The sequence below is a fragment of the Convolutriloba macropyga genome, chromosome 9 (assembly GCF_964194025.1).
Source record: "Convolutriloba macropyga chromosome 9, txConMacr16.3, whole genome shotgun sequence".
NCBI lineage: Eukaryota > Metazoa > Xenacoelomorpha > Acoela > Convolutidae > Convolutriloba > Convolutriloba macropyga.
This window is the reverse complement of record NC_134476.1, coordinates 19,679,964-19,703,463: the sequence shown is the minus strand read 5'-3', so window position 1 is coordinate 19,703,463 and position 23,500 is coordinate 19,679,964. Positions and strand designations below refer to the sequence as shown.

General features: G+C 32.7%; 1 protein-coding gene across 3 annotated transcripts in view; it reads left to right on the top strand.

Moving 5' to 3' along the window:
• Positions 1–23,500, top strand: part of LOC142346304 (uncharacterized) — a 111,247-nt gene that overhangs the window by 23,729 nt on the left and 64,018 nt on the right. The window contains exon 1 of one of the 3 annotated variants that reach the window (XM_075398830.1): positions 914–1,120. The exons of the other annotated variants lie outside the window; for them this stretch is intronic. Coding sequence (XP_075254945.1) covers positions 1,037–1,120 — 84 coding nt within the window. The 5' untranslated portion in view covers positions 914–1,036. Of the gene's footprint in view, positions 1–913; positions 1,121–23,500 lie in introns of those variants that run through there. 3 annotated transcript variants of the gene reach the window in all.

Sequence of the window (23,500 nt, the reverse complement as noted above, 5' to 3'; positions counted from 1 at the left end):
CATTACTCTCATCATTTCTACAACTCTTCTTTATATCACAAAAATGATTTTGGCAAAAAATTGACTGGTGGCAAAATTGGAGTAAATGGTGACATCTCTTTTGTTTCATTAAGTGGTTTACAGCTACGGTACTTTTAAAAATTTTAGGAAAATTTTGGCCTAACTTAGGGTTGAACCTAAATTGAAATGCTCCATGTTTTTTATTTAAGTGTTTTGTGAGAATACATGATGCAAAAACAATTGTTGGAGACAATTGAGCATTTGTGTCATCAAGTGGACTTTGAATTTTTTGTTATTGTGTGTTTTAATTAGTATTCCCCTAATTTCCAGTTAGCTAAGTTATTTGACAATTTGTTACCTAGTGGCATCAAAAACTGGCTCTGCCTCATTGCATTCCCTGCTATTACCCTACGCGCAGAGCAACTTTTATGCATTAAGTTGCAGTTTGAAACAATTGTTGAAAAAAAACGTGTCGTTGTGTTTGAAGTTTATATTGATCGAAATTGAGTGCAGTTTTTGTCATTTTGATTATCAGCAAATATTTTCAACACAGAAAATGTCGCTTTTTAAATTGATCTGAACCCAATATAGTTATTCTTCACTTAAATCTCTGATACGGGTATGTTTTTCATGCACGACATTAAAAAAAAATTTTTGTAAGGGCATCCTGGATACACTTTTGTAGCCTAATTTTTTAGCTGCTGTCTATAGAGATTAGACTCGCTCCAATTTTTTTGTTTTTCAGATGCCAAATCGAAATTCATTGTTTCAATTACTATTATTCTGACTATTTGTGAAAATTCTTCTCGTCAATAAAGAATAGAATTACTTATTAACGCAGCTCAAGCTAGCGTTTCTCGTTTAAAGTTGAAAAATAGATACTCAAGAGCTCCTGATTTTATAAAATTAGGTGTCAGAACATTAAAATTGTACCCAATTCTAAATTGTCCGATTCTTTTATACACAACTTGCTATTTTACCCAATGCCAATTTTATTTTAGCATTAATTTATACGCATACCTAGCGGATTTTGAAAATGTTCGTTATTTTTTATTCTGCAATTGATTCTCTGATCATATCACATTCTGCAAATGATGCTGCAACAATACCTCTCATGTCGGTCTGTATGTGAAAATTTTGATTGGTCAAAACGGTTCAAAAAGCCGGCCTGGAAAATAGCGCTTCCTGTCCTCATTTTCTATTGTATGAACAAATATACAAAACCAAGTTCATATTGGTTAGTGTTCAATCTCTTGACATCTATTTTTGTAGGCGGGTTGTAAATTATTCATCACTTTATGCGGGCAGACGAGACAAATTATAACCATTAAAATACTACTTTTTGTTTATGTTTTCGTCTGTCTGACCTCAACAATCGTAACGAACTTGCTTGTCCCGGAAAGAAAACATTCCAATGCTCTAATGTTATCAATAAAATTGCGACGCAAATTTGAAAGACGATATGTTGAAAGCTATATAAACCATACGCAGTTTTGGTTTTTGATGTGATCAGAAACGTGACATTATTTTAGTAAGATTCTTTGTCGGTACAAATTATGACAAAAACCAAAAAGAGTTTAACAAATTAGCTCCCTTGGGACCATATTGCAAACAGTGTTATCAGGCGATTTTTTTTCTTTTGAAGCCGAAGAAATGGAATAAAACATTTCGGCATCGATCAATAACTCTTATCTGAGATTAAAGACAGAAACTTCAGGGATTATACATCTCGTGCATCCTTTGATTCAATTGTTTGGAAACCTTTCAAAGAGAGAAGTTTGCTGTTCCTTTACAAATTAATTTAAGACCCCCATAGATTGTAATCGGAAAGAAAGCATTGTTAAAATCAATGGTTTGGTTTAAATTAACTTTTTTGAAACAATGGGGTGGGGGAGGTAAGAGTGGAAATTCATCTTGATGTCACGCATCTTTTCGTTGCAGATTCACACTAAATTCATTATAAATTTGTAAATTATATTGAAACCATTGAAAAGCAACCATAAATTAAGTTCATCTAATGAAGACCAAAGAAAACCGGAAGAACTGTCGGATCTTGAACAAAATTGAAACGATATGATTAATTCAAGCCAGCTAAGATTTCACTCAATTAATTCATATCCACTTAAAACTGTCACAATTTCCTTCAATGATCAGTAGAACTAGTTCACCGTGCTAATTTTCTGATTAAAAAAGGAAATTAAATTAAAGTAACCCGTTGTTAGATGAAAACTTACCTTTTTAACCCACAGACGCAAGATGCAAAACATAATACAATATATATTGTGGGAAAATGTTCCAACTCACAAAAGCTAGAAGTTATACCGGTTGAGCTGTTTTTTTTTCATAGAAAAACGCGTTAATTTCATGCTACCCTGGCTTTTTGTTTTTGTTGACTCAATTTTAGCCGATCGATATATATTACAGAGAGATACAATAATGATATTGTTGAAAAGCCCTTGAAAAATCGAATCGGCTATTGCAAATATATTCTCATTTTAAAAAAAAATTCTCTAGTTTTCGAAAATTTTCCCTTTTCGTTCAAGTTTCAATTTTCGCTATTTCAATCAAGTTTTTCGGATAGCTTACTCTCCCAGTTTTTTGTAATCTCCCCATATGATTATGTTGAAAACACTTTCTCGGTTTTGATGAAGCAAAAAAATCCAAATCTGGCCTTCTTATCATATCAAAGCAATCGAAACAGATATAACTACTGACCGCTTTTTAGCTATTTATGTTTCTTTTCATTCCTAATGACTTCGAAATATCGTTAGATCATTTCAAAAAAATTTTGTTCATCAAGCGTGCTGGTTTTTTTTCTGTCGATCTGTTAGTATCTCCAAATTTACTGGACATTTAAATATTTTTTTTTCATTGAAGAACGAAGTTTTCAACAACTCAATCTTTCGATTTTTGTTGCCAATAATGCAGCAATCTTCCGATGCAACAGATGTAATATAAAATTTCATTAAAATATGGTGTTTATGTTTCCCTGACGGTTACGTGCAAGAGAGAGCAGACGTTTTAAAGAGCCGAGTATAAAGAGAGCCAAAAAATATTGACTTAAAAAGAGCTGACCGCGGAAAATTTCATATCAAGTCCCTTAAGCTGGTGAGGCATGGCCATGGCGGTGACGTACAAAAATGCCGAGGTATAAGAGTGCCAATTATAAGAGTGCCAAAAATTTATTCATTTTCACTCTTAAAAAATTTCTAAACCAATCAAATCATTTCAACTGAAATGAGCGCAAAAATTCTGAACCAAAGACTTTGAAGTGGTGAGATTTTGGATTTTATTATTTGTTAGGACGAGATAATTGGAGCGAGGTAAATTTAAAGCAAACAATAGTAATTGCGGACCATGGCCATGCTTCGGAGGGCCGAGGGACTTGATATAAATCTATCACAACCGAACTACTGATCAGCGTGCCCTGTTTGCTTTGAAAATAAACTCCGCTAGCATTTAATTGATAATCATTTGGTATTGGCAGTTTCGGCACTGCTTAAATCAGTTCCAGTTTCGGCACTCTTAAATTTTGGCATTATATTACGTTGGCATAGTTGTACGTAATCGGCCATGGACCGCGATATTTTCAAGATAAGTAGTTGTTTATTCCAATTGGTTCTTATAACTTCGACTCTCTTGCAAATCACATTCCCTTGCATCCATTTTTCACCACAAAAATTATAATTATGGTTAATTTTATCAGTACGTTGAAATTAACACTGTCTAGTTTTCATTTATTATAAAAGTTTAGTAGTCAACTTTTCGCAATAAACAAAGACAAAAAAGTACCTCAGAAAATTTATTTTTTGTCTTGCTCGGATTTCGCAAAGAGATGAGATTTTTTTTGTTAAGAGATTTCTTAATTAAAGTCTAGATCTCAAAATTCTCTCTACTAAGTGTCCTAAGTCTAATCTAACAGGGGAATTAAAAGAGTTGTTAACCCGCACTACAACATCTTATGTAGATATCATCTCTAACATAAATTAAAGCCATCGCAAGTTCAAACTCCAGGCTATTTTACATTTAATTGCACTTTTCCCCTTAATGAGAATCAATTGTGGGGATAATTGCAATTTTTCCCCTTTGATTGCAAGTAAATTGCATAAAACAGGGGAACTTTTAGTTTTGAACAGATATTGATTAATAAAGTTTGTGCTTTCTTCAAGCACTTAAACTCTGTCTATTTTTACCACACTTCAGATTGGTTTTCTTTGAAGCATCACTCCAGAGTTGCAAAAATATAAGAAAATTATATCTTATGCAATTTTTTTTACAAATATTAGAATCCGCATTTACTCATTGGTAAATGGCTTTTTTTTCTGTAAATGTCTATGCTACTCTGATCTGAGCACTAATCAGAGAGTGAGCGGACTGAAAGTTTAAACTCAATGCTGATTTTACTCTCAACAGTCTTCAATACTTTTTGCCTGAATATAGACTTCCCACAATAAAAAGTGATATTATCAGAATTTGATCATTGTAAAAATACAGACTGCGAAATATTATGATTCAGGTCCGAATCACTATGTTACTATGATCCGGATAATTTTAGTCTTTGCAGTTCATTTTAGTTATCGTTTTTTAAATCATTTTAGCGTTAAATATCTCAAAACGTTGCTGGTTTCAGATATAGTCAAGTTTACAGCATTAATGTTTGAAATGTTAGCTGCTGCATTATCCGGTGGTTTTACATATTGAAGCATTCAGTAGTAGGTGTTCAGAAAACATTAGTTTTTGTTTCGGTGAACTTTTATGGTTGTGGTAAATGTACCGCGAACCGTAAAATAAGATAAGTTTTACAAGCGGCCTATAACTTAAACACAATATTAAAAATATTGAGAAGTGCAAATGCCAGCTTGCGATAATTTTTCAGTTTTGGCAATAATGCAGCCTCTTAGAAATTTTCATCAACTGTCACTAATTAAAAATCTGGTTGCTTTTGTTTGTTGTTGCTTTTCAATTAAAGTTGTTTGAATTTGAAAATTTTCCATTAGAAGTTCACAATCTATGCGACACATTTCGATAACACATGCACTTAGAAAACTATGGCAACTTCAACTTTTAGCACAAATTGTTAAGTTTGTACACCTTATTTGGAAAACTTTGCTGATCATCCCATTAGAGGAAAATTTTCAGCACAATATTTGTTTTTACTTTGTTGTATGAAAAAATATTTGAGAAGTTACTAAATTAAATTGATTTTTATGAAAATGAAGAATGCTAATTTAAGTTTCTTCAAAATGCTTTTAGCATTATCCTTACGCATCAGAAATCGATGTGGAGCAAAACCTTTAATGACGGAATGACTTTGTTTTTGTCATCAAAACGTTTTTCCAATTTTGTATATTTTCGTATATCAAACATTTTGTCAAGTTCTGGGGTAACGGACAAAAAAAACAAATTATCTGCAGTCAGAAAAAGAACTCAGAAAACTAAAATTGTTTCACTTTTTGCCAAAGCTTTGCAGAAATTAATTTTTTTGTTGATTTTTTTGTTCGATCGCTAGTGAAATAATTGCAAGAAATAATGTTGATCGACTCCGATATAAAGTACGAAAAATCTATTGACAGGTACAATTTTTCGCAGACGTTTTATTTTCAAAAAAGTTTGGCATTGAGGTTCTTAAACATCCAATCCTTTTTTCTGCGCATGTTCTCGAAGTGTAAGCCTCTAAAAAATTACATTTTAAAAACTTTAAATAAATTTTTCACTTTTTGTTGCCTTATCTCATATCAATTTATAACCAAAATTATAACCAATTTAGAACCGAAAATAATTCTTTTTATTTTTAAAGATAGATATGAAAATATTTGTTATCTTGTACTCTTTAGGGCTAAAAAGTCTCAATATGTCCAGGAACGCTTTGTGTTTTCCAACTGTGTTTTACTTTATGTGTCTCTTGATAATAAGAAACAAATATGAATTTATTAAATTTTTTTTCCATTTTTGATCCTTTTTGACGCATAGCATTTCTGTAACTAGCTTGTTTTTTAATGAAATTTTGCGTTGCGATAGAATCCTTGCAATAATTTGGATCTCACATCCAATATGGATGTGATGAAACATTTGTTTTGGTAGGGAGCCTATTCGCTCCTTTTCACGGAACTAACATGCGGATTAACTGAAAGACATTTCATTTCGAATTTTTTTGAAATGCCACATTCTGATCATGTCACTTTTTTTAGGTCAAACTTTGAATCCTGCGAAGTCAAATTTTGAATCTTCTAAAAACTCCCAGCAGAATATCCCGGAGACTTGACAACCCGCGCACCCGCTCACCCACTCCCTTCTCACGCTCCCTACTCAATCAACCCTTTATTCCTTCTTTTTATAATCGCCGCCGGTACTAAATAGAGAACTCTAGTCTTTTGAGAGTCCAGTAGTCTATTGTACTACAATCCAGGCAAAGTTAATTACTACAATCTGAAATGAAAATATCGGAAAAGTTTATTTTTACTGGTATTACACAGCAATTAATGACTCGAATATTTTTGTGTACCAACTATTTTGTCACGTTCTAGGGTAACGGACAAGAAATAAAATAGCTGATGCCAGAGAAAAACGCAGAAAGCTAATTTGTTTTATTTTCGTAAAAATTTTATAGAATTTAAGTTTTTGTATAATCAACATTCATGGAGCCAGGATGAATTTTTTGTTCGATCGCTAATGAAGTAATTTCAAGAAATGATTTTGATCAATTCCGATTTTAAACTTATTTACAGGATACAATTCTTGAAGACGTTTTTTTTTCAAATATGTTTGGCATTGAAGTTCTTAAACATCCAATTCTTTTTTCTACGCATTTTACCGATGTGTCTGACTCTAGAAACAATTTAATAAAATCTTATTAAAATTAATAAAATCTTATTAAAATTTTTCACATTTTGTTGTCTTTTTCATTTCAAATTTAATTAGCAAAAATATAACAAATTTCCTTACCACAAACAGTTAAGCTCAATGTTCGACAATTGATTATCAACGTTTCCCAAGTAAAAATAGCAAAAAAATTCATTCTATATTTCAAAAAATTTATAGAAATCTAATTTTTCCTATTTTTGTTTTCCAAAAATTGTCAACTGATCTATCTAATCTGTAACAAAGACACTGGTATATTAGCAATTTTTAAAATATTTGTCACCATGTGCTTTTTTGGGCTAAAAGGTCTCAATATATGTTCAGGAACGTGTATCATATCCAATTTGGATGTGATGGAACCTTTGATATATTAGGAAGCCTCTTCGCTCCTTTTTTCACAGAATTATCATGCGGATTAACTGAAAGACTTTGCTTTTCATACCTTTAGTAGAGTGGTAGCAACTGTTTTAGGGATTGGAGATATTTTTGTTGGAAATTAGTTGGAAATTAATTTTTGTTGTTTGAAATCGAATACGTCTGACGAAAGTTTATCGCGCTTTATAGAAAGATTTAGGTTTTTATATCTGTTCTCTGCAAATATTCGATTTAAAATAGTTTTTTTGACATCTCTATACCAAGTGATTGACTGACAATTAGCTGTGGCTTCCGATAGATAAAACTCCTCCTAGTTGCTGTATTGACTGACGTCAGAGAATACTTGTTGCATTTTGTTGGCGTTGATTCAATTATTTTCGGGCTTGTACAATTGGCGCGGGTTATCTCTAGGTGACATATTTCAAGATTTGAATTTCGAGTGCTCAAACCATCGACGTCATTGAATGTGAGAATCACTTCTAATGGCGGCTAGTAAAAATTTCTGACCAGAGTGTTCTTTTCACTTTTAAATTCTATTTAACGTAAGCAAAAAGAAGTAGTAGAGAAATCCTTTAAATAAAACAAAAGGGAGCATCCATTAATAATGGATAAATACGCGTACTGTAATTTTATCCGAATTTTTGAGAAACATTGTAATACTAATGAAAATTTTCCTTTTTTTTACTTCACTTATTATTTTTGAGTGTTTTTGAAATAAAATAGCTGATGCCAGAGAAAAACGCAGAAAGCTAATTTGTTTTATTTTCGTAAAAATTTTATAGAAATTAAGTTTTTTAAATAAAACAAAAGGGAGCATCCATTAATAATGGATAAATACGCGTACTGTAATTTTATCCGAATTTTTGAGAAACATTGTAATACTAATGAAAATTTTCCTTTTTTTTACTTCACTTATTATTTTTGAGTGTTTTCCTCGAGTTAACTGGGGATGGTTATCTTGTAAGATCTTGTAAAATTCTGTCAGAATCTTACAAGAGGATGTATATCATCTTACAAGATTTTCTGGCAATCTTAAAAGGTAAACATTCTTCTCACAAGGATCTTACAAGATAGCCATTCGCCCTACAAGATTCTTACGAGATAAACATTCATCTTACAAGACTCCTACAAGATAAAAAATACGCCTTTTTAGTTTTTGTAAGATTAACAATTTTCTTACAAGTCTTGCAAGGCATGATTGACACTGAAGGTGATCGACAGATGACTAAAAAGTGTAAAGTTGTTTTCCGATAGGAAAAAACTTGAAAGCCAAAAATCTACATATTTTTGAGAAAAATACAATAAAAAATAATAACCAAAAGTGAAGGTTATAATTGTTTAAGTTTGTTCTCCAGGTTGAGTGTCATAAACATACATCTAAATTAAGATCTAATAATTCAGAACAGCGAACAGCACAATCAAAGTACTTTGAAAAAAAAAACTATAACGGTTCGATTCACCTTTTTGGAAGCTGCAATTTTTTAGAGTTAAGTGAAATTTTCAGGAAATTAAATTTGAGCTTGTCTTGAAAGTTAAATTCCGAATGAAAAAATAAAATAAAAAAATAAATCAAATGAGCGCAATCATTTTTCGAGGTTTGAGTGCAGCAAATGAAGATTAATTCACTCAAAGGAACCAATGCAGACCAGCTCAACCGTAACGAACTTGCAAGAATCTTACAATATAGCCTTTCATCTTGTAAGATCTTACAAAATAGTCTGTCATCTTGCGAGATCTGACAAGATAGCCATTCATCTGGCAAGATCTTACCATTTAACCATCTGTTGCAAGAATCTTGTAAGATCTTATAAAATGAACATCCGGTCTCGACCCTGGATAGGAGCTGGATGTCATTTAAGGATCATATCTCTCAAGTCATAATTAATTCATAATGCGATATCGGGTCGCAATCTCAGAATAAATCAGCGCTAAATCCTAATACATCATTACGAAATTTGTATAAAGGCCATTTTCTGATCATTTCACTTTTCATTTTGCGGTCAAACTTTGAATTCTTTAAATTTTTTTAGCAAAATATCCCAAAGACTTGAGAGATTGACAAAAACGTGGAGTATCTTGTGGCAACAACCACGCCCACCCATCCACTCTTCCTGCCCCCTACACCATCAACCTATAATACCGTCTTTATAATCGCCCGTGAGGCTAAATAGAGAGCTTTAGTCTTTTTAGAGTCCCCCTCAACACCATCGACACACAATACCGATTTTTATAAAATAAAATTATTGTATTTGTTACCTGGATTCCAAAAAATACTATTTGAATTTTTTTTATGGTTTCGTCAAATTTAATGGGTATAAAACTTTTATTTGTTTTCAGCACAGTGCAATTTAATTTTAACTTCTCCAATTATGGGGATCGCATCCCAATAACATTCCGTATACTGCTGTGAAAATAAAAGTTTTCTGTCGCTAATTAACGCAAGTCGAAGCCATTCATATTTAACGAGAAAATTTATGTCGTTTTTGTCCCATGGAAGGAAAGCCCTCAGCTCTTTGAAGATAAAAGCAGCAGTTTGCAGCTCCTTATTTTTTCCCAATTTTTGTGTTGAAGTTAATGTGCTAACTGACGTTCTCACATCGGATAGGAGTTTAATTAGAGCCTTTTTTCTTGTGAAAATTATGCCTCAGACATTACATCAACCTCATGTGACTCGCAATTATTAGATTGACGTAAACTTCTAAAAAACGCAACAGACTATTAAACTAATAGTAAACTATGTTTTCTTCTCAAGTTCACCCTCTTCCGCATTTTTTTTCAGAGGCTGTATATATTTCAAGCCTATTATTACGGAGCAAACCAACCGACATTGGATTTCCCATTGTAAAAATCAACGCAAATATCAAGGAATGAAATTACCAAGAATCATTTTTATAAAAAAAAACTACAATTCATTTGCTGAACAGAGTTGCTCTCAGTTTGTTTTTATCACTTCTTGTGCCACAAAAACGATGATATAAAAAACTTTCAAATTTAACTTTCCACTCAAATGCAATTCGACACAAGAACAAATAGTTTTTAGAATTCTGATCTGAAACGCAAAACATTTTCTGCTCATGAATAGACGGAATATCGCTGCAAACTGCAATAACATTTCTGAAAAAAATGCAGTAAAAATGAAGTGCTAATCATCCCCTAATGATTGTATTAAAACTACAAGCACAAATTGAATGCGTACTTATTTATTAATATCTATTTTCTTCCAATTGTGTTTAGCAGCACAATCAATAGGCGATCACGGTAGAATTTTTAATATAAACGGTTGGAGGAAAAAGAACTGAAAAATTTAAGGGAAAATGTTTTTGCTCTAACACCTTAAACTGAATTTTCTCATCAATGTGCAAAGAAAAAGCAAGCATATGTAGAATTTAGTCGTTCTGTGAAGTATAAGAAAAAATTTGTTTGTTTTTTTGAAAAGGAAACATTTCCCGTAAATAATTCAAATCTACTGTGGTATTTGAGCGAAATTTCTTCTGTGGAATTTTTAATCGTTTCAGAGCTGATAATATCTTACCCCATTGAAATTTTTATGTGAGATATTAAACGATTTTTAAAAAATTCCGGAATTTTTGGTGAAATTCCTGGATAATCGTCGTTTTTCAGCAACTATTACGTTTGTAAACGTTTTTATTGTTGTTCAATTTCGAAATTTTTTGCTAACTAAAAATTATTTGTCCTCTAAACAGCTGTGAATATCGGTTAAAGTTGTTTTCAACTTTTTGTGTCACGTTGTTTCAGTTTATCTAAACGTACATACAGTTGTTTCAAGTTACCTAACTCAAATTATTTCCGTATTTTATTTATTTCAGTGTCAATTGCATCAATTAAGGCTGTAAATATCGGAGTTGATATTTGTATTACCGATAATTTGGGATTTTTAAAGTTCTTTTGATACTTAGAATATGGGGTCAGATGGAAAATTGACATAGTTTATGACAAATTACTTCTTTAGTTTCCATTTTTAACTTAGAAATAGCTCCATTGTTATTCAGCAGGAAATACTATCGTCTTTTCTCGTCTCTATTAAATTTTCCATTTTTCCTACTTAGGATGGAATTTCCAATTTATCAGTCGGACTTGGACTTCTAATGAAGCATGCGGTTTCAATTATGTATATCTTTCGAGGGGGTAACGGAAGCGCGCGTGCACAACCTAGGACATAACTAAGCAATTAATTAATCACGTCAATGGGGTGTGTTGTTTCACAGAACGGATGCTATTTTATTCTGTTCCTAAGTCAAAAAGAGAAAAATCCTAAGTCTAAAAAGTCGTGAAAGTACATTCGATTGGTTCCTAAAATACTTGCGGTCATGAAACTCTATTTGCGGTCATGATGTCTTCTTTGAGAAATTTTTGTCTGAAACGCAACTTAATGGGAAGTTCGCCGAAAAAACTTCAAAACGACAGTTTGGAGCTATATATTTGTGGGTGGTATGCTGTTAAGAACGATTTTTTAGCCCTTTTGGACAAAGAAGTATTGACGTCTTCATTTTATTGTCCTCTTCCTGGCCGAATGTTATAAACTTTCAAGAGTTCTTTCAAGAATTGATATTTTTTCCAATAGTTTTTGTCCTGCTGCTTGTCATAGTTGTTTTCATTGCTATCGAGAGAATTTCGCATCAATTATTTTTGTAGCATGCAGTTTTTCGGACGATCAATATTTCGTCTAGCAATCAAAATGCGTCTGTCCGATGAATTCTGTTTTTTTGTCTTGAGAAAAGAGATAGACTGGAAACGCTCAAAGGCAGTGACCTGTGTTGTGAGATCCATACTAGCTTCTAATTATTTGATTCCTCAAAACTGCTAAGAAGTCATAGATTCATGACGTGAAGGGTAATTCTTGTTGAATCCTTCAACCCCACCCCCTTAACGAACTCCGCCCTAATTTCTTGCCCCCCCCCTCTTCTCCACTTCCCACCACCTGTCCCACTCCTCGCCGGGTAAAGATAGGCTCCCTAAGCTCAAACTTGCGTCTCCTGAAACCCAACTTTTGCCAGTCGCTTCAGTGCAATTTTTTTGACGTTAGTCAGTTCTCTATAGAAATTTTGGCGCTTTCAACCCTTTAAAGCAATATTGACGACTCGTGAACATTCATATGTGTTGCTCCGAGCAGCTTACGAGCAACTTCAGTGACTCAAACATGGTGTTTGTTCACGGAGCAGTTCACCTATGAATCATGATGATTGGACTGCGTTCAATTTTGAATTACGAAAAAGACAGTTTGACTGCAAAGCATGATTACAAATAAAGGACTAGAATCAACGTGAACGAAGCGAATCACCATGCGAACACATCACCAAGCGAATGTGAATAACTTACGCAGATCAGATTTCAAGGGATAAACATTTAAAAAACATTTTTTTTTTCTAATTTCAGCACTTCATTTGTAATCATTCATTGCAGTCAAACCTTCCTTTGTTCGTAATTCAGAAAGGAACGCAGTACAATCGTCATGATTCAGAGATGAATTGCTCAGCGGACAAACACCATGCTAGGAATCATTTAAGTTTGCTAATGGCCCAGGCGCGGCTCTATTTTGCTGAATCATTTCTTGAAAAAATGTTCGATTACTAGCCCGAGAATGAGTCACGATAAGATATACAGGTTTATTGACAATTTGAAGTCGAATGTTATTCGTAAGGAAAATCTTTTCCAACTCTGCTACTAAACGCGTTAAGCTTGAGAATAATTTGCTATTCCTATACTTTCCTCTCTTTAATTTATTTAGTGCTTTGGCTTTCCTTGCAAAAGAATTTCTCGGTGGATGTCCGTTTCAAGGATTTGTATTAATTTTCTTCTCTTGCTACCCTTGATCAAAACTTTGATTTAATTTAATTTAATTTAAAAGCTTATATAGAAATCATATGTACGAATTTGTCTTTGAAGTGCTCCAACACAGTGGCATTTTCAAATGTTGTTCTTTCATTTTTGTCAATACAATTTCTCAGCAATCTTTTGAAACTGTTTTTATAGCAATCTCTGATCAGATTGAAGAATATTTGAGCTCTTTGTTGGTATTTCAAATAGGCTTTAGGACCCAGAGAGCAAAAGGGTCCATTGACTTCCGGGAAATCACCCGTAGCTCAGAAGAGACGTGGTTATCAACATTAGCCCAGTGAAATTTGCACCCAACCACAACAGCCTTAAACCGCCTTCGCGTTTTCGTTGTTTTGCATAGAACGTCAGAAATCATGAGAAATGTAATGTCTAATTTCATTAGAAATTGCTATCACATTTTATTATCTGGAATTCATTATTTAAATATGTTTTATTTCTGAGCAACCCGACTAATTTTTTTAGTTGATCATTTGCAGGCAAATTTAAATCGAATATTCAAAAGTCAATTTGATAGGTATCCGTTTTTGAAACTTAGTTTCAGACCTAAACAAGACATTGTAGCTATCATTTTTGTTGACTACCGTTATCAGAACAAGTATGTTTCATAGGACAATTTTGAGCAAATTTTTGCAATTTGGTGGACAAATGGGTAATGATATCGTAGCAACTGGGCGGTGAGGTAATTTCAGGTTGCATCTATCTAAAGTTCAATTTTTCCTAGAGCTAAAGAGGGGAAATAATTTCCTCATCAACATTTCCAAAATTTTTTTCCTCAACTTACTTCTCATTATAAGTGTTTTCAGGTACCAATATAGACTTAGTTCGAAAGAAATTGGCCGCGAGTTACGAACCAATTAAATGGATTACGTAGACTTCTACAATTTAATAAGATTAAAAAAGTGGAAACCAGCATCAAAAGTGAGTGATTTGCTTAAAAATATTCGGAACCGGTAGATGCTCCTTATGCGGCATATCAACTTCATAAGCAGCCACGCCGCAAAACTTCAGAAACTCAAAATGAATGGTAGCTTCAAAGTCAAGGGAAGTTAAAAAAATGGCTGTACAAAACTTGATAAAAGATCTCTTTTTCAATTCAGACTAATTAGAAGCATTGGCATATACTTTCCTCAACAATGCGTTGCGTCAATTTATTTCTCTTTTCCTGAAAATGTACATGTACCTATACCCCCCCGCATACACAAATACCCGCACGCAGGCACACACACACACGCACACAAACACACACAACACACACACACTCACACACACACATATAAAAAAAACCGCAACAAAATCTAATTAGTTCTTTTCCGCGCCCCAACGGAAATTGATTCTGTTTTTCTTTTCACTAGTAAGCTGTCGATCATGGCACCGAGTGTATCTTTTATCACCCTATAGCTTCCGCTTATGTCTCCAATGCAGGAAATTAAAAAGAGCAAACTGATCAGTATAAATTTCCTCTAATAATTAATTATGTAAAGCAAAACAACGGATAATTACAAATTTTGCTAAGAAAAAGAATTGTAAGTGCGACCTTTCTTATAAATGTTAAATGAATTCAGTTCATAAAATTGCAAGCTTCGTTTGCATGACAAACGTTAACATTTATCTTGTTAAAGAAGAAAGAAATATATTTATCCATAGCCTGTAATGCCATTTGGCTGCTAGTACACAAAAGAAACGAGAATGGTGTTTCTTAAGAAGATGAAACTTACATTAGAGTTATGTTTATTTTTGAAGTTTTACGTGCATTAATTGGCAAAATAAATTCAGAGATTGCTGATTAAAGAAAAGCAATCTAGATGCTCAATTTCGCCTGCTGAGAGACGATTTTACTATTTACTGAAGAGAGCAATGAGATTAGTTCCGATTACCTTCTAACGTCAAAAACTTTTTAAAAAATGGTTGCAATGTTTCAGTTTATTTTTTATTTCAAAATATATGTAGAAGTGGAAAATTTAAAAAAAAGACCTTCAGGTTGCTTAAATTGAAAGCAAACTTCTATCGCAAACATGAAAACCATCAATAGAAAATAGGGACTGTTTTTTAACAAGAAATGAAATTTTGGTTAAACTAACACATATCATTGCAGAAAGTACAAAGTACGAAAAAAACTTTATCATCAGTGTGAGAAACAAATTTATGTGCACTTTTTCACTAAAATAGAACTTATGCATAATAGCGAAACACTTATTTGCACTTAAGTTATGTTAAACATTATCAGAAGAGTTTTCCTAAAACTTGTTTTAACTAAAAACGACATAAATCTATGAGAAATTAGCTATTTATTTTACATTCTAAAGTCAAAATGATGACTTCTGTTTCATAGTAAAGGTTTTTGCTTACTCTCTACTATTCTTAGCAAGAACCTTTTGGACAAAAGCATTAGTGAATAATGCTGTAGAAGTTACAATAGATTAAATGAAAACTTTAATGTTTTCATATTTCATCTAATTGATCGAAAGCGAACCCAAGCATCACTAGAGACGCAGCAGCTCTACGTCACGTCCATTTAGAGAAGCCCGTCTCATTTCAAGCTATTCCTAGCCGTCACACATTGTTTAAGAAAAGCAGAATTCTGGATACTGAAACATTTTTTTTAAAAAAATCGTTTTTCATTATGTGACTTAATTTATCAAAGGGACAAAATTGTCTCACTTTTTCTCAATTTTTTTCCTGCAATTTTTCCAAAACGTTGTTTAAATAAAAACGAAGGAATTAAAAAGCATGTAGAAGTCATTTAGGCAGTTGTATAAATAAGCGGCAGAAGCAGGTTAATCGCATGAATTTGGTTGAGAAAATCATAAGCAAAGCGGGAAAAATCCCAGAGTACAATTCAAAAAAATCGAAAAACTAAAATAAAATAGAATTTTTATTCCGACTCTGTGATTCATTTCGTAACTACTGGCGTGTTCTGCAAACCATAAACCAGATGAGGTTAAACAAACACGATACAAAAGATAAATGTACTTTCTAAAACCTGTGGTTTTGAATTAATCAAGAATTAAGTTAACATACCGATTTGGAACGCTGATGATGCACCTCAACCAAATGATTATTTAATCAGAACAAAAAGAGCTGTCAAATGTTAATAATATTATCACTTTATATTATCAATTGGTTTTACAAAACAGGTGGAGTCGAAAGAATGCTAATTAAAAAGAACTGAATAATTATATAAAGCATGAAAAATGAAAATGAGACTAATTTACGGCGATGTAGCACTAAAATATGGGTTCTTATCAGACAGAGCTCCGATTTCCTCTACACATCCTGAAAGCTGTTTTTCTTTGTGACAACACTGAATTAGTAAGAAAGTTTTGGTAGTTTATATACTTGCGAAGTGAAATTAAGAAAAAATCTCTGAAGCAGCTTTAAAATCACAAATAGTTTCTTGCTGTAATTTAATTTTCAAAACAAATATTTTCGAAGACAGAAAATTAGAATCATTATAGATGATGAACACAGCTGAAGCTAAACACCATTGGATTTAGCCGGTTGCTTTTGCATAACAGTCGTTGTGAGATCTGATAACGAGAAGGGATAACAGTAAAAGTGGCAGTGCCTCATGCGACCCCTGATTGAACTCAAAATCATCAAAAATATTCAAGACTTTTTTTAAGAAAAAAGGCTGTACACAAAAACAGTCAAAATTATGTGTCATTGGAACTCAATAAGAGCTGACTGCGTATCTGAAGCTGCTCCTATCAAAGCATATTTGTTATTGATTTAATGAAAGCCATAAATTTGAAAAAAAAATATTAGTGGCATAAAAGTTGATGAAAAGTTATAAAATGGCAATATAAGAACCTGTTTTTTTTTTCAAATCCCTGTATCCTAAAAAGTACAAAGAGGAGCATGAGCCATGTTGATTGGTGTTCAATCAATTTTTCGTGCGAACCAAGTGCATGCTATCACTAAAAATTCCTCTTAATTTCAGATTTAACTTTCTCTATGTTTTTTAATGTTTGATATGAAATATCGAAACTATTTTACGATTTTTCAAAAAAAAATTTTTGAATTAACAATTGTTTGACAGATCTCGATTTTTTTCTCCCTGCTTATCAAGACGTATGCAAAATTTGAAACGGCTGAATATCGGTTGAACAGTTAGGTTAACACAAAAGATGGAGTTGTTAATAATTCAAAAATCGTTAAAAATTTGTCGCAATTTTTTTTCTGAAAAAGTTCATTTTTTTTATTTTTGTACAAAATGGAGCATTCACAAAACAATGAGATACTTCTTTTTACCCTTGAAAGAATTGCTAGTTGTCGTAAATAGTTGATTTCCGCTAAATAATATCAAAATTAGGCTAAATATGAAATTGTAGGTAGCAAATGGTGAAAACTTACTTCCAAAAACGCAAAATGTTTTTTAGTGAAATTCTAGACGCAGAGTGCTGCAATTTGATACTATATATGCTGTACTAGGACGCCCTCAAAATATAAAAATTGTCTGAACAGAATGAAGTGGGGCTAGCATAAAATTCTCCCATTTTTTCGAAAGATGTGGGACAAAAAGATAATTTTTTAATGACGGCCAATTGTTTAAGAAGTTTTGACAAGTTATGAAGCACGATATCTACAGCAGAAGACTTTAAAAGAGATTTACTTGTCTTTCTTAAGAACTCTGATTGTTACTTTATCTGTTTTTTTAAGTTTTTTGCACAAAAATTTTGACGGAAAACTGATTTTTTAGTCTAAAATAGTCAAAATTGAAGTTTTGAAGGGAACTTTTGAGTTCACTTAAATAAAAATTAAATACCGTCTCCTTTTCCGCTGTTGATTTCTTAAACAGCTTGCAAAGATGTGATAACAGTAGTTTTAAAGTGCTTGATTTAAAGGCAAGACATCATAGCTTCGGTACGCAATGATGTAATTGCTTTATGAAGGTAATCACATTACTTTTTATTCAATATTTGTTTATATCTTGCTAATTAATTACTGTCCAATATTTTTGCCCTCGCTTCGGCTTCGTTTTTGGCCAGTCAATTTTCCGAAATTGAACCAATTTCTGTGTCAATAATGTCAAAAACTGTGTTTGGGGTTGCTTTGTGAATGTTTCGCCGTTGTTTTGCAAAACTATTGGCAACATTTTTCGAAGAGATTTTCTTACTATAAAAAGAACTAGTAGTCTTTGTGCTGTAAAAAATTCTTCTGGGTGTAACTGGAAAAGAACCTCAGTATTATATATTGTTTCCGTCTTAGCATCGGTAGAAATCAAAATCAGTTGGAAAATAGCAATCCGGAAAAAATTATTTGCATCTAGAATAAACTGGCTGACAAAGATAGCTGGCTGACAAAAATTTTTTCAGTAATGACATAGCTATTATTATTGATACTTTGCACTGCCATTTTGTTTTGCGCAATCTAATCATTTGTTTTTTGCACAGCAATAATGGATCGAATTCAGCGTTCTTTTTTTAATTTGACTGAACTGAGTTTTTCAAATTCCAAGATTCCATTTAAAAAAAACAGGTTTTTTTGTTGCGTGCTTGGTTTCATGTCAGATTCATTCGCAAGCCGGTGTTCTATTCCTTTTTTTATACATGAAATTTTTAGTATTAAAATCCCTGGTAAAGAAGTTGTTTAATTTAAACATCTTGAGTAGTTTTTAATGTGGAATTCAAATATAGACACAAAAAAATGTTCAGAAGAGAACGTTTTAACGGATTCGTTTATCAAATTCGTTTTCTTTTCGGTAATTACACTTTTTAGTAGATCCGAATTCGAATTGCAAACCAGAAAAAAAATCCATAATTTAACTGCATTTTATTTTGATTAAAAGAGGTTTAAAGCACGCTATTCTGTAAAGCCATGAACACGATTGTTGAGATAAAAACTATTGATTAGACTAGTTAAGGAAACCTTAATCTTAGCCGAGGGCCAATTATGAGAAAATAATTCTCGGTTTATGGAGAACATAATCCTGTTTGCTGGTCTAATTAGGACGAATTTTAAAACTGATGAGATCAAGCTCTTGGTGACAACAATTGAACTCGGAACTCTTTGAAGTGTTAATTGCCTCCGCGTTTAAATGGTAGCACCGACTGCAGATCTGTAAAATGTAAAATTTAGAAGGTTTTTAAGGTCAACTAAACCTTGATTTATTTTTAGTTAGAGCAAAAAGAGCTATGCCTACAATTTAACTTGCTTTTAAGTGCCAGATTGAGGAAATAGCTTCCACTTAAAAGATAAAATCCTTCGCCGTTACGGGGGTAAACCCAGGTCAAAACTAGTTTCCTAATTTTTTAAACATTTTAAACTTACGATAAGCAAAATGACTGCTTATAATAATGGTAAGTCATGACTAGGTCTGTCATGTTATTTAACAACGTTTTTTTAGTATGATTTTTAATTTTTTAACCACATTAAGAGAATTGTGTTGATAGGTTGAAAAAACAACCAAGTGTTGAGTTAATTAAAGATTTGAAAATAATATATAAGATAAGATTAATTTAAAGGTCACTTAAATATCCGGTTAAGCAGAAACCGAATCTTTTCAAAGTAAACTTTCTTACGGAGAAGGTTTTATAGAATCGAGACAAAAGAGAGAATAGGTCATAAACGTTGCCACAGTTTGAGTGCTTAAGACCAAATGGTGTAGTTTTTTACTCATTATGCTTTTTTAAGTGCTTAAAATACATCATCAAATCCAGTACTCTCCATCCATATATGTTACGGGTCCTAAGAGGGGGGGGGGGGGGGGGGGGGGGGTGGTCAGGCATCCTTAATCACAGTTGCTGCCCAATTAAGTGACTTTGCTTAATGCATGTTTTCAGGACTCTGCGTCAACTACAAGGGCAGTCAAACAATTGATGACTGAGCGCCTCATTAGTTAAACAAAACACTGATTTCAAAGACTTTTTGGGTTAAAAAATTGTTAAACAAGAAAGTAAATATTCCTATAATTCGAAGGATAGAGGGTTAGGTCCCAGGGCGAGTTGACTTTTCAGCAACCCACTCGAATGCTTACCTGTTGCCTCTGTGGTCACAAATACAAGGTCTGGCCAAAAGAGCGAAGCACGTTTTGATCTGCTGCAGAATCAAACACACTGATTAATTCTGATCAGAAACAATTTTGAGCGCACTAGAATCTGATCATAAGACCCAAGGGGACTTGACAGAAAACTTTGAGCGGAAAAGAGTCTGATCAGAAAACGTTTTGAGACCGACTCTAAAAACGATTTCGTGTGCAATTTCGTGTGAACATGAAGGCCAAGTGGGTCGTATCAAGCGTTAATACAAGTGCAAATGAATCTCGTCAGTGATAAGCAACCACGACTTTGAAGATATTTCGCTACATTTAGACTTAGATTAATGTTCTGTTAAATATCTGGCAATTGTTTGTTTCAATTGCTATAAACTTTTTGTACATATTTTGTTGGTTCAGTGGGAAAAAAGCAGATTATAGCGTTTAATTGCACTGAAAAATTCAAAATAGTTTGTTGTGGATTTTTGCGCTAGTAAGTTTCCCTCAAATATTGTGTCAGTCACAAATTATGGCATATATCGCAAATGTTTTTCTTAGTATTTTACAGGAAAACAAGATTTGTGAGCTCAGTCATTTTGGCAATGCTCTTTAAAAAAATGCAGTTGCAGAAAATTTAGACAGAGTCATAACAGTTGATACCAAACATAAGCCAGCTATTGACCCACATCATTTCATATCCTTTCAATATTGTCAAGTAATAAAATAAAAATCAGATTAGCAAATTCGTTTCTTTAATTTGTTTATTCTGTTGGCTAAAATATCACGTGAGAAAGCACTTAAACGCTTCTAATTTTATATCAAACTAAAAGACTGTCAAGCTCAAGAGGTTATGGCCAGTTATCATGATAACCCCATCTGACTTCGAATGGTTATCTTGCGAGATCTTGCAAGATTATATTCCGAAATCTTGCAAGAATATTGCAAGAGAACCATTCATCTTGCAACATCTGGCAAGATAGCCATCGTCTTGCAAGATATTACCCAGACAACCATTTTTTTCAAAAATCTTGCAACGCAAACATCTGGTCTTGAACATAAGACGATACCGATTCGAATCATGTGTTGCCTCGTGTTCGTGTAGTTTAAACATTCCTTTTCTTGAAGCGTAGATGTTTTCAAACAGCCGCGTGTGTAGCATTATGTCTAACGACATCGTTTTAAACTGCTTTCAGGTTTCTGCAATCGCAGCTAAAATAATTAACAATGAACCCCGAACTTAATTTGAAACATTTGAACGAACTATCTTTTCTGATTTTTGGTTCAAATGAAGTTTTAAGATGAAGAAAAAATCAACTCTCTTAATGAAGAAAAAAATCAATCAGCTCTTTTTTTCAGAGAACAGTATTTTTTTGGTACTGTTATCGAAAGACAATTATCTGGTAAATTTTTGATCATTTAGGACAAGTTGATACCTCAGCAGTTGCCACTGAAAAGGTGTCTCATTATAATCCATTGTAAAAATTTTTTCGATGTAAACTCACTATATGTCAAGCATAAAATCAGAAAAATCATTATAAATAAAATTGATATTGTTTTTAGTTCCTAATTTTTGTTCCGACCCTCTTGAGGGGGGAGGAACTATATACTCAACTGGGTTTTTTTTTGTTCCGTGAATTTTCGCCGCTCGATATATTCATCGTAGAGAGTTGAGACTGGTATCATTAGAAAGCTCGTCCAGCGTAGAATATGGAATTAAAAAGATTTTTTAATTTTCGTTTTCTACAGGGAGTTATCGAGGTTTAAACTTCTGAGAAAAGAAGAGTGAATTCACGTTGTTTTTATTCACATTTTCCGGAATTTTTGCATAAATTTTCGTCAATTTTGGTAAAATTTGTTATAATTTTTAAGAATAGTGTCGTTGATTTCGATTTTGAAGACGAACAAGCATTGTTGATTGTTTTGATTTAATTTTTTTGGTCAAAAAATCTGGATAAACATTTCAAAATTTAGCCTTTTTCATCAAAAACAGCACGAAATAAGCTACTTTAGTCCACTTTGATTACATTTGCCGACAGTACACCCCCAAACAACACTCATACAATCTTTTTAGACTCAGAGGGGGCCTATTTCTACTTCAGAGTCCGCTGAGAGTGCACTGTAGTAAAAACTTTGCCGTTTTTTGCTAACTTTACTCGCTGATTATCAAAAATGCAGAATTTATTTTGAGTTTTCAACTAACAAATTATCTATATCTACAACATTCGAAAAATCAATTGTTCCTAACGGACAATAAATATTAGCAGGGCTAGTTTTGGGCCATTCTTGGACTGTTACAATCCAAAAGAAATCGGGTTGTAATCAGTCGGTCTTTTTTTTTTAAAAAAAAAGACTTTTTTTAATAATAAAGAACAGAACATATCAAATCAAAGCTCAGGAGTGATAGGTCCAACTAATTCGCTTGCTAAGCACCTCCAAGCTAATGCATTTAGTTTTTTAATTGAAAGTTTATGGTCGTTTCTTTTTTTAAAAATAATTGACTTTTCAATAAGTAATGGCTTAATTAACTTTTCCTCTATTTTTTCTTAATTTGCTCAACTTGCAGCTTAGTGTCAGCAAAGAAAGACTGCTTCTTCTTTCTACTGAGTTAAGATTTATTCTCGGTTGCAGTTTTAAGCCTGAAGTTATTGTTTTCTGGCTTTGATACTACAAGATTTCAGATTTTTCTTTGTTTTGATATTTGCCAGTTTTTCACGTTTTCTAATTTTGTCACCTTATCACATTATTGACAGTTCCATGTCACCTTATTAGCATTGAGAATAAGACACAATTGAAGATATTAAAATCTTGAAAGATATACATCATCCTTTTAACGGCCTCGACGCCTCTTTCTTGAAGAAATCAATTGAATTTTTTAATTTTGTCTCTAACTGTCATATATACTTTGTCGTTTCGGTCGTATGAAATTTCCTGTAGAGTGATAGCTTTCAATGGCTTTTCAGTGAAGAATAGAAGAACCGATATTCTGATATTAGTTGATAGCTGATGGCTTTCATGACTTTGAAAACAATCGTTTTCCAAAATTAAAAAAAAACTTTTTAACTTCGCAATTTTGTTCTTTTTATGTTTCTTTTTGTTACCTAATCTCGTTAGTTAATTACTGGTCAAAAATGACATTATGGGTTTCAAGGGAACAAAACAGATTGGTTTCCCAAAATCTTTTTTTAAAGAATTTGTTATGAGCTTACTGGCTTCGACACCGGTTTTTCACAAAAAAAAGTAAATTAATTTGATTTTGTCATAATTGACGTTCTTTTTGTAGATGCAAGAAATATTCTGGATAATTACAGGTCTTGAGGGCTTCTTTTTCATGAATAAAAGACCCTAATTAAATAGCTGTTTTTGTAATTAATGCCTTTCATGATATTGAATGTAATTTTGTTTCGAAAAAGAAATTAAAAGTATTACATACTTTAGCAC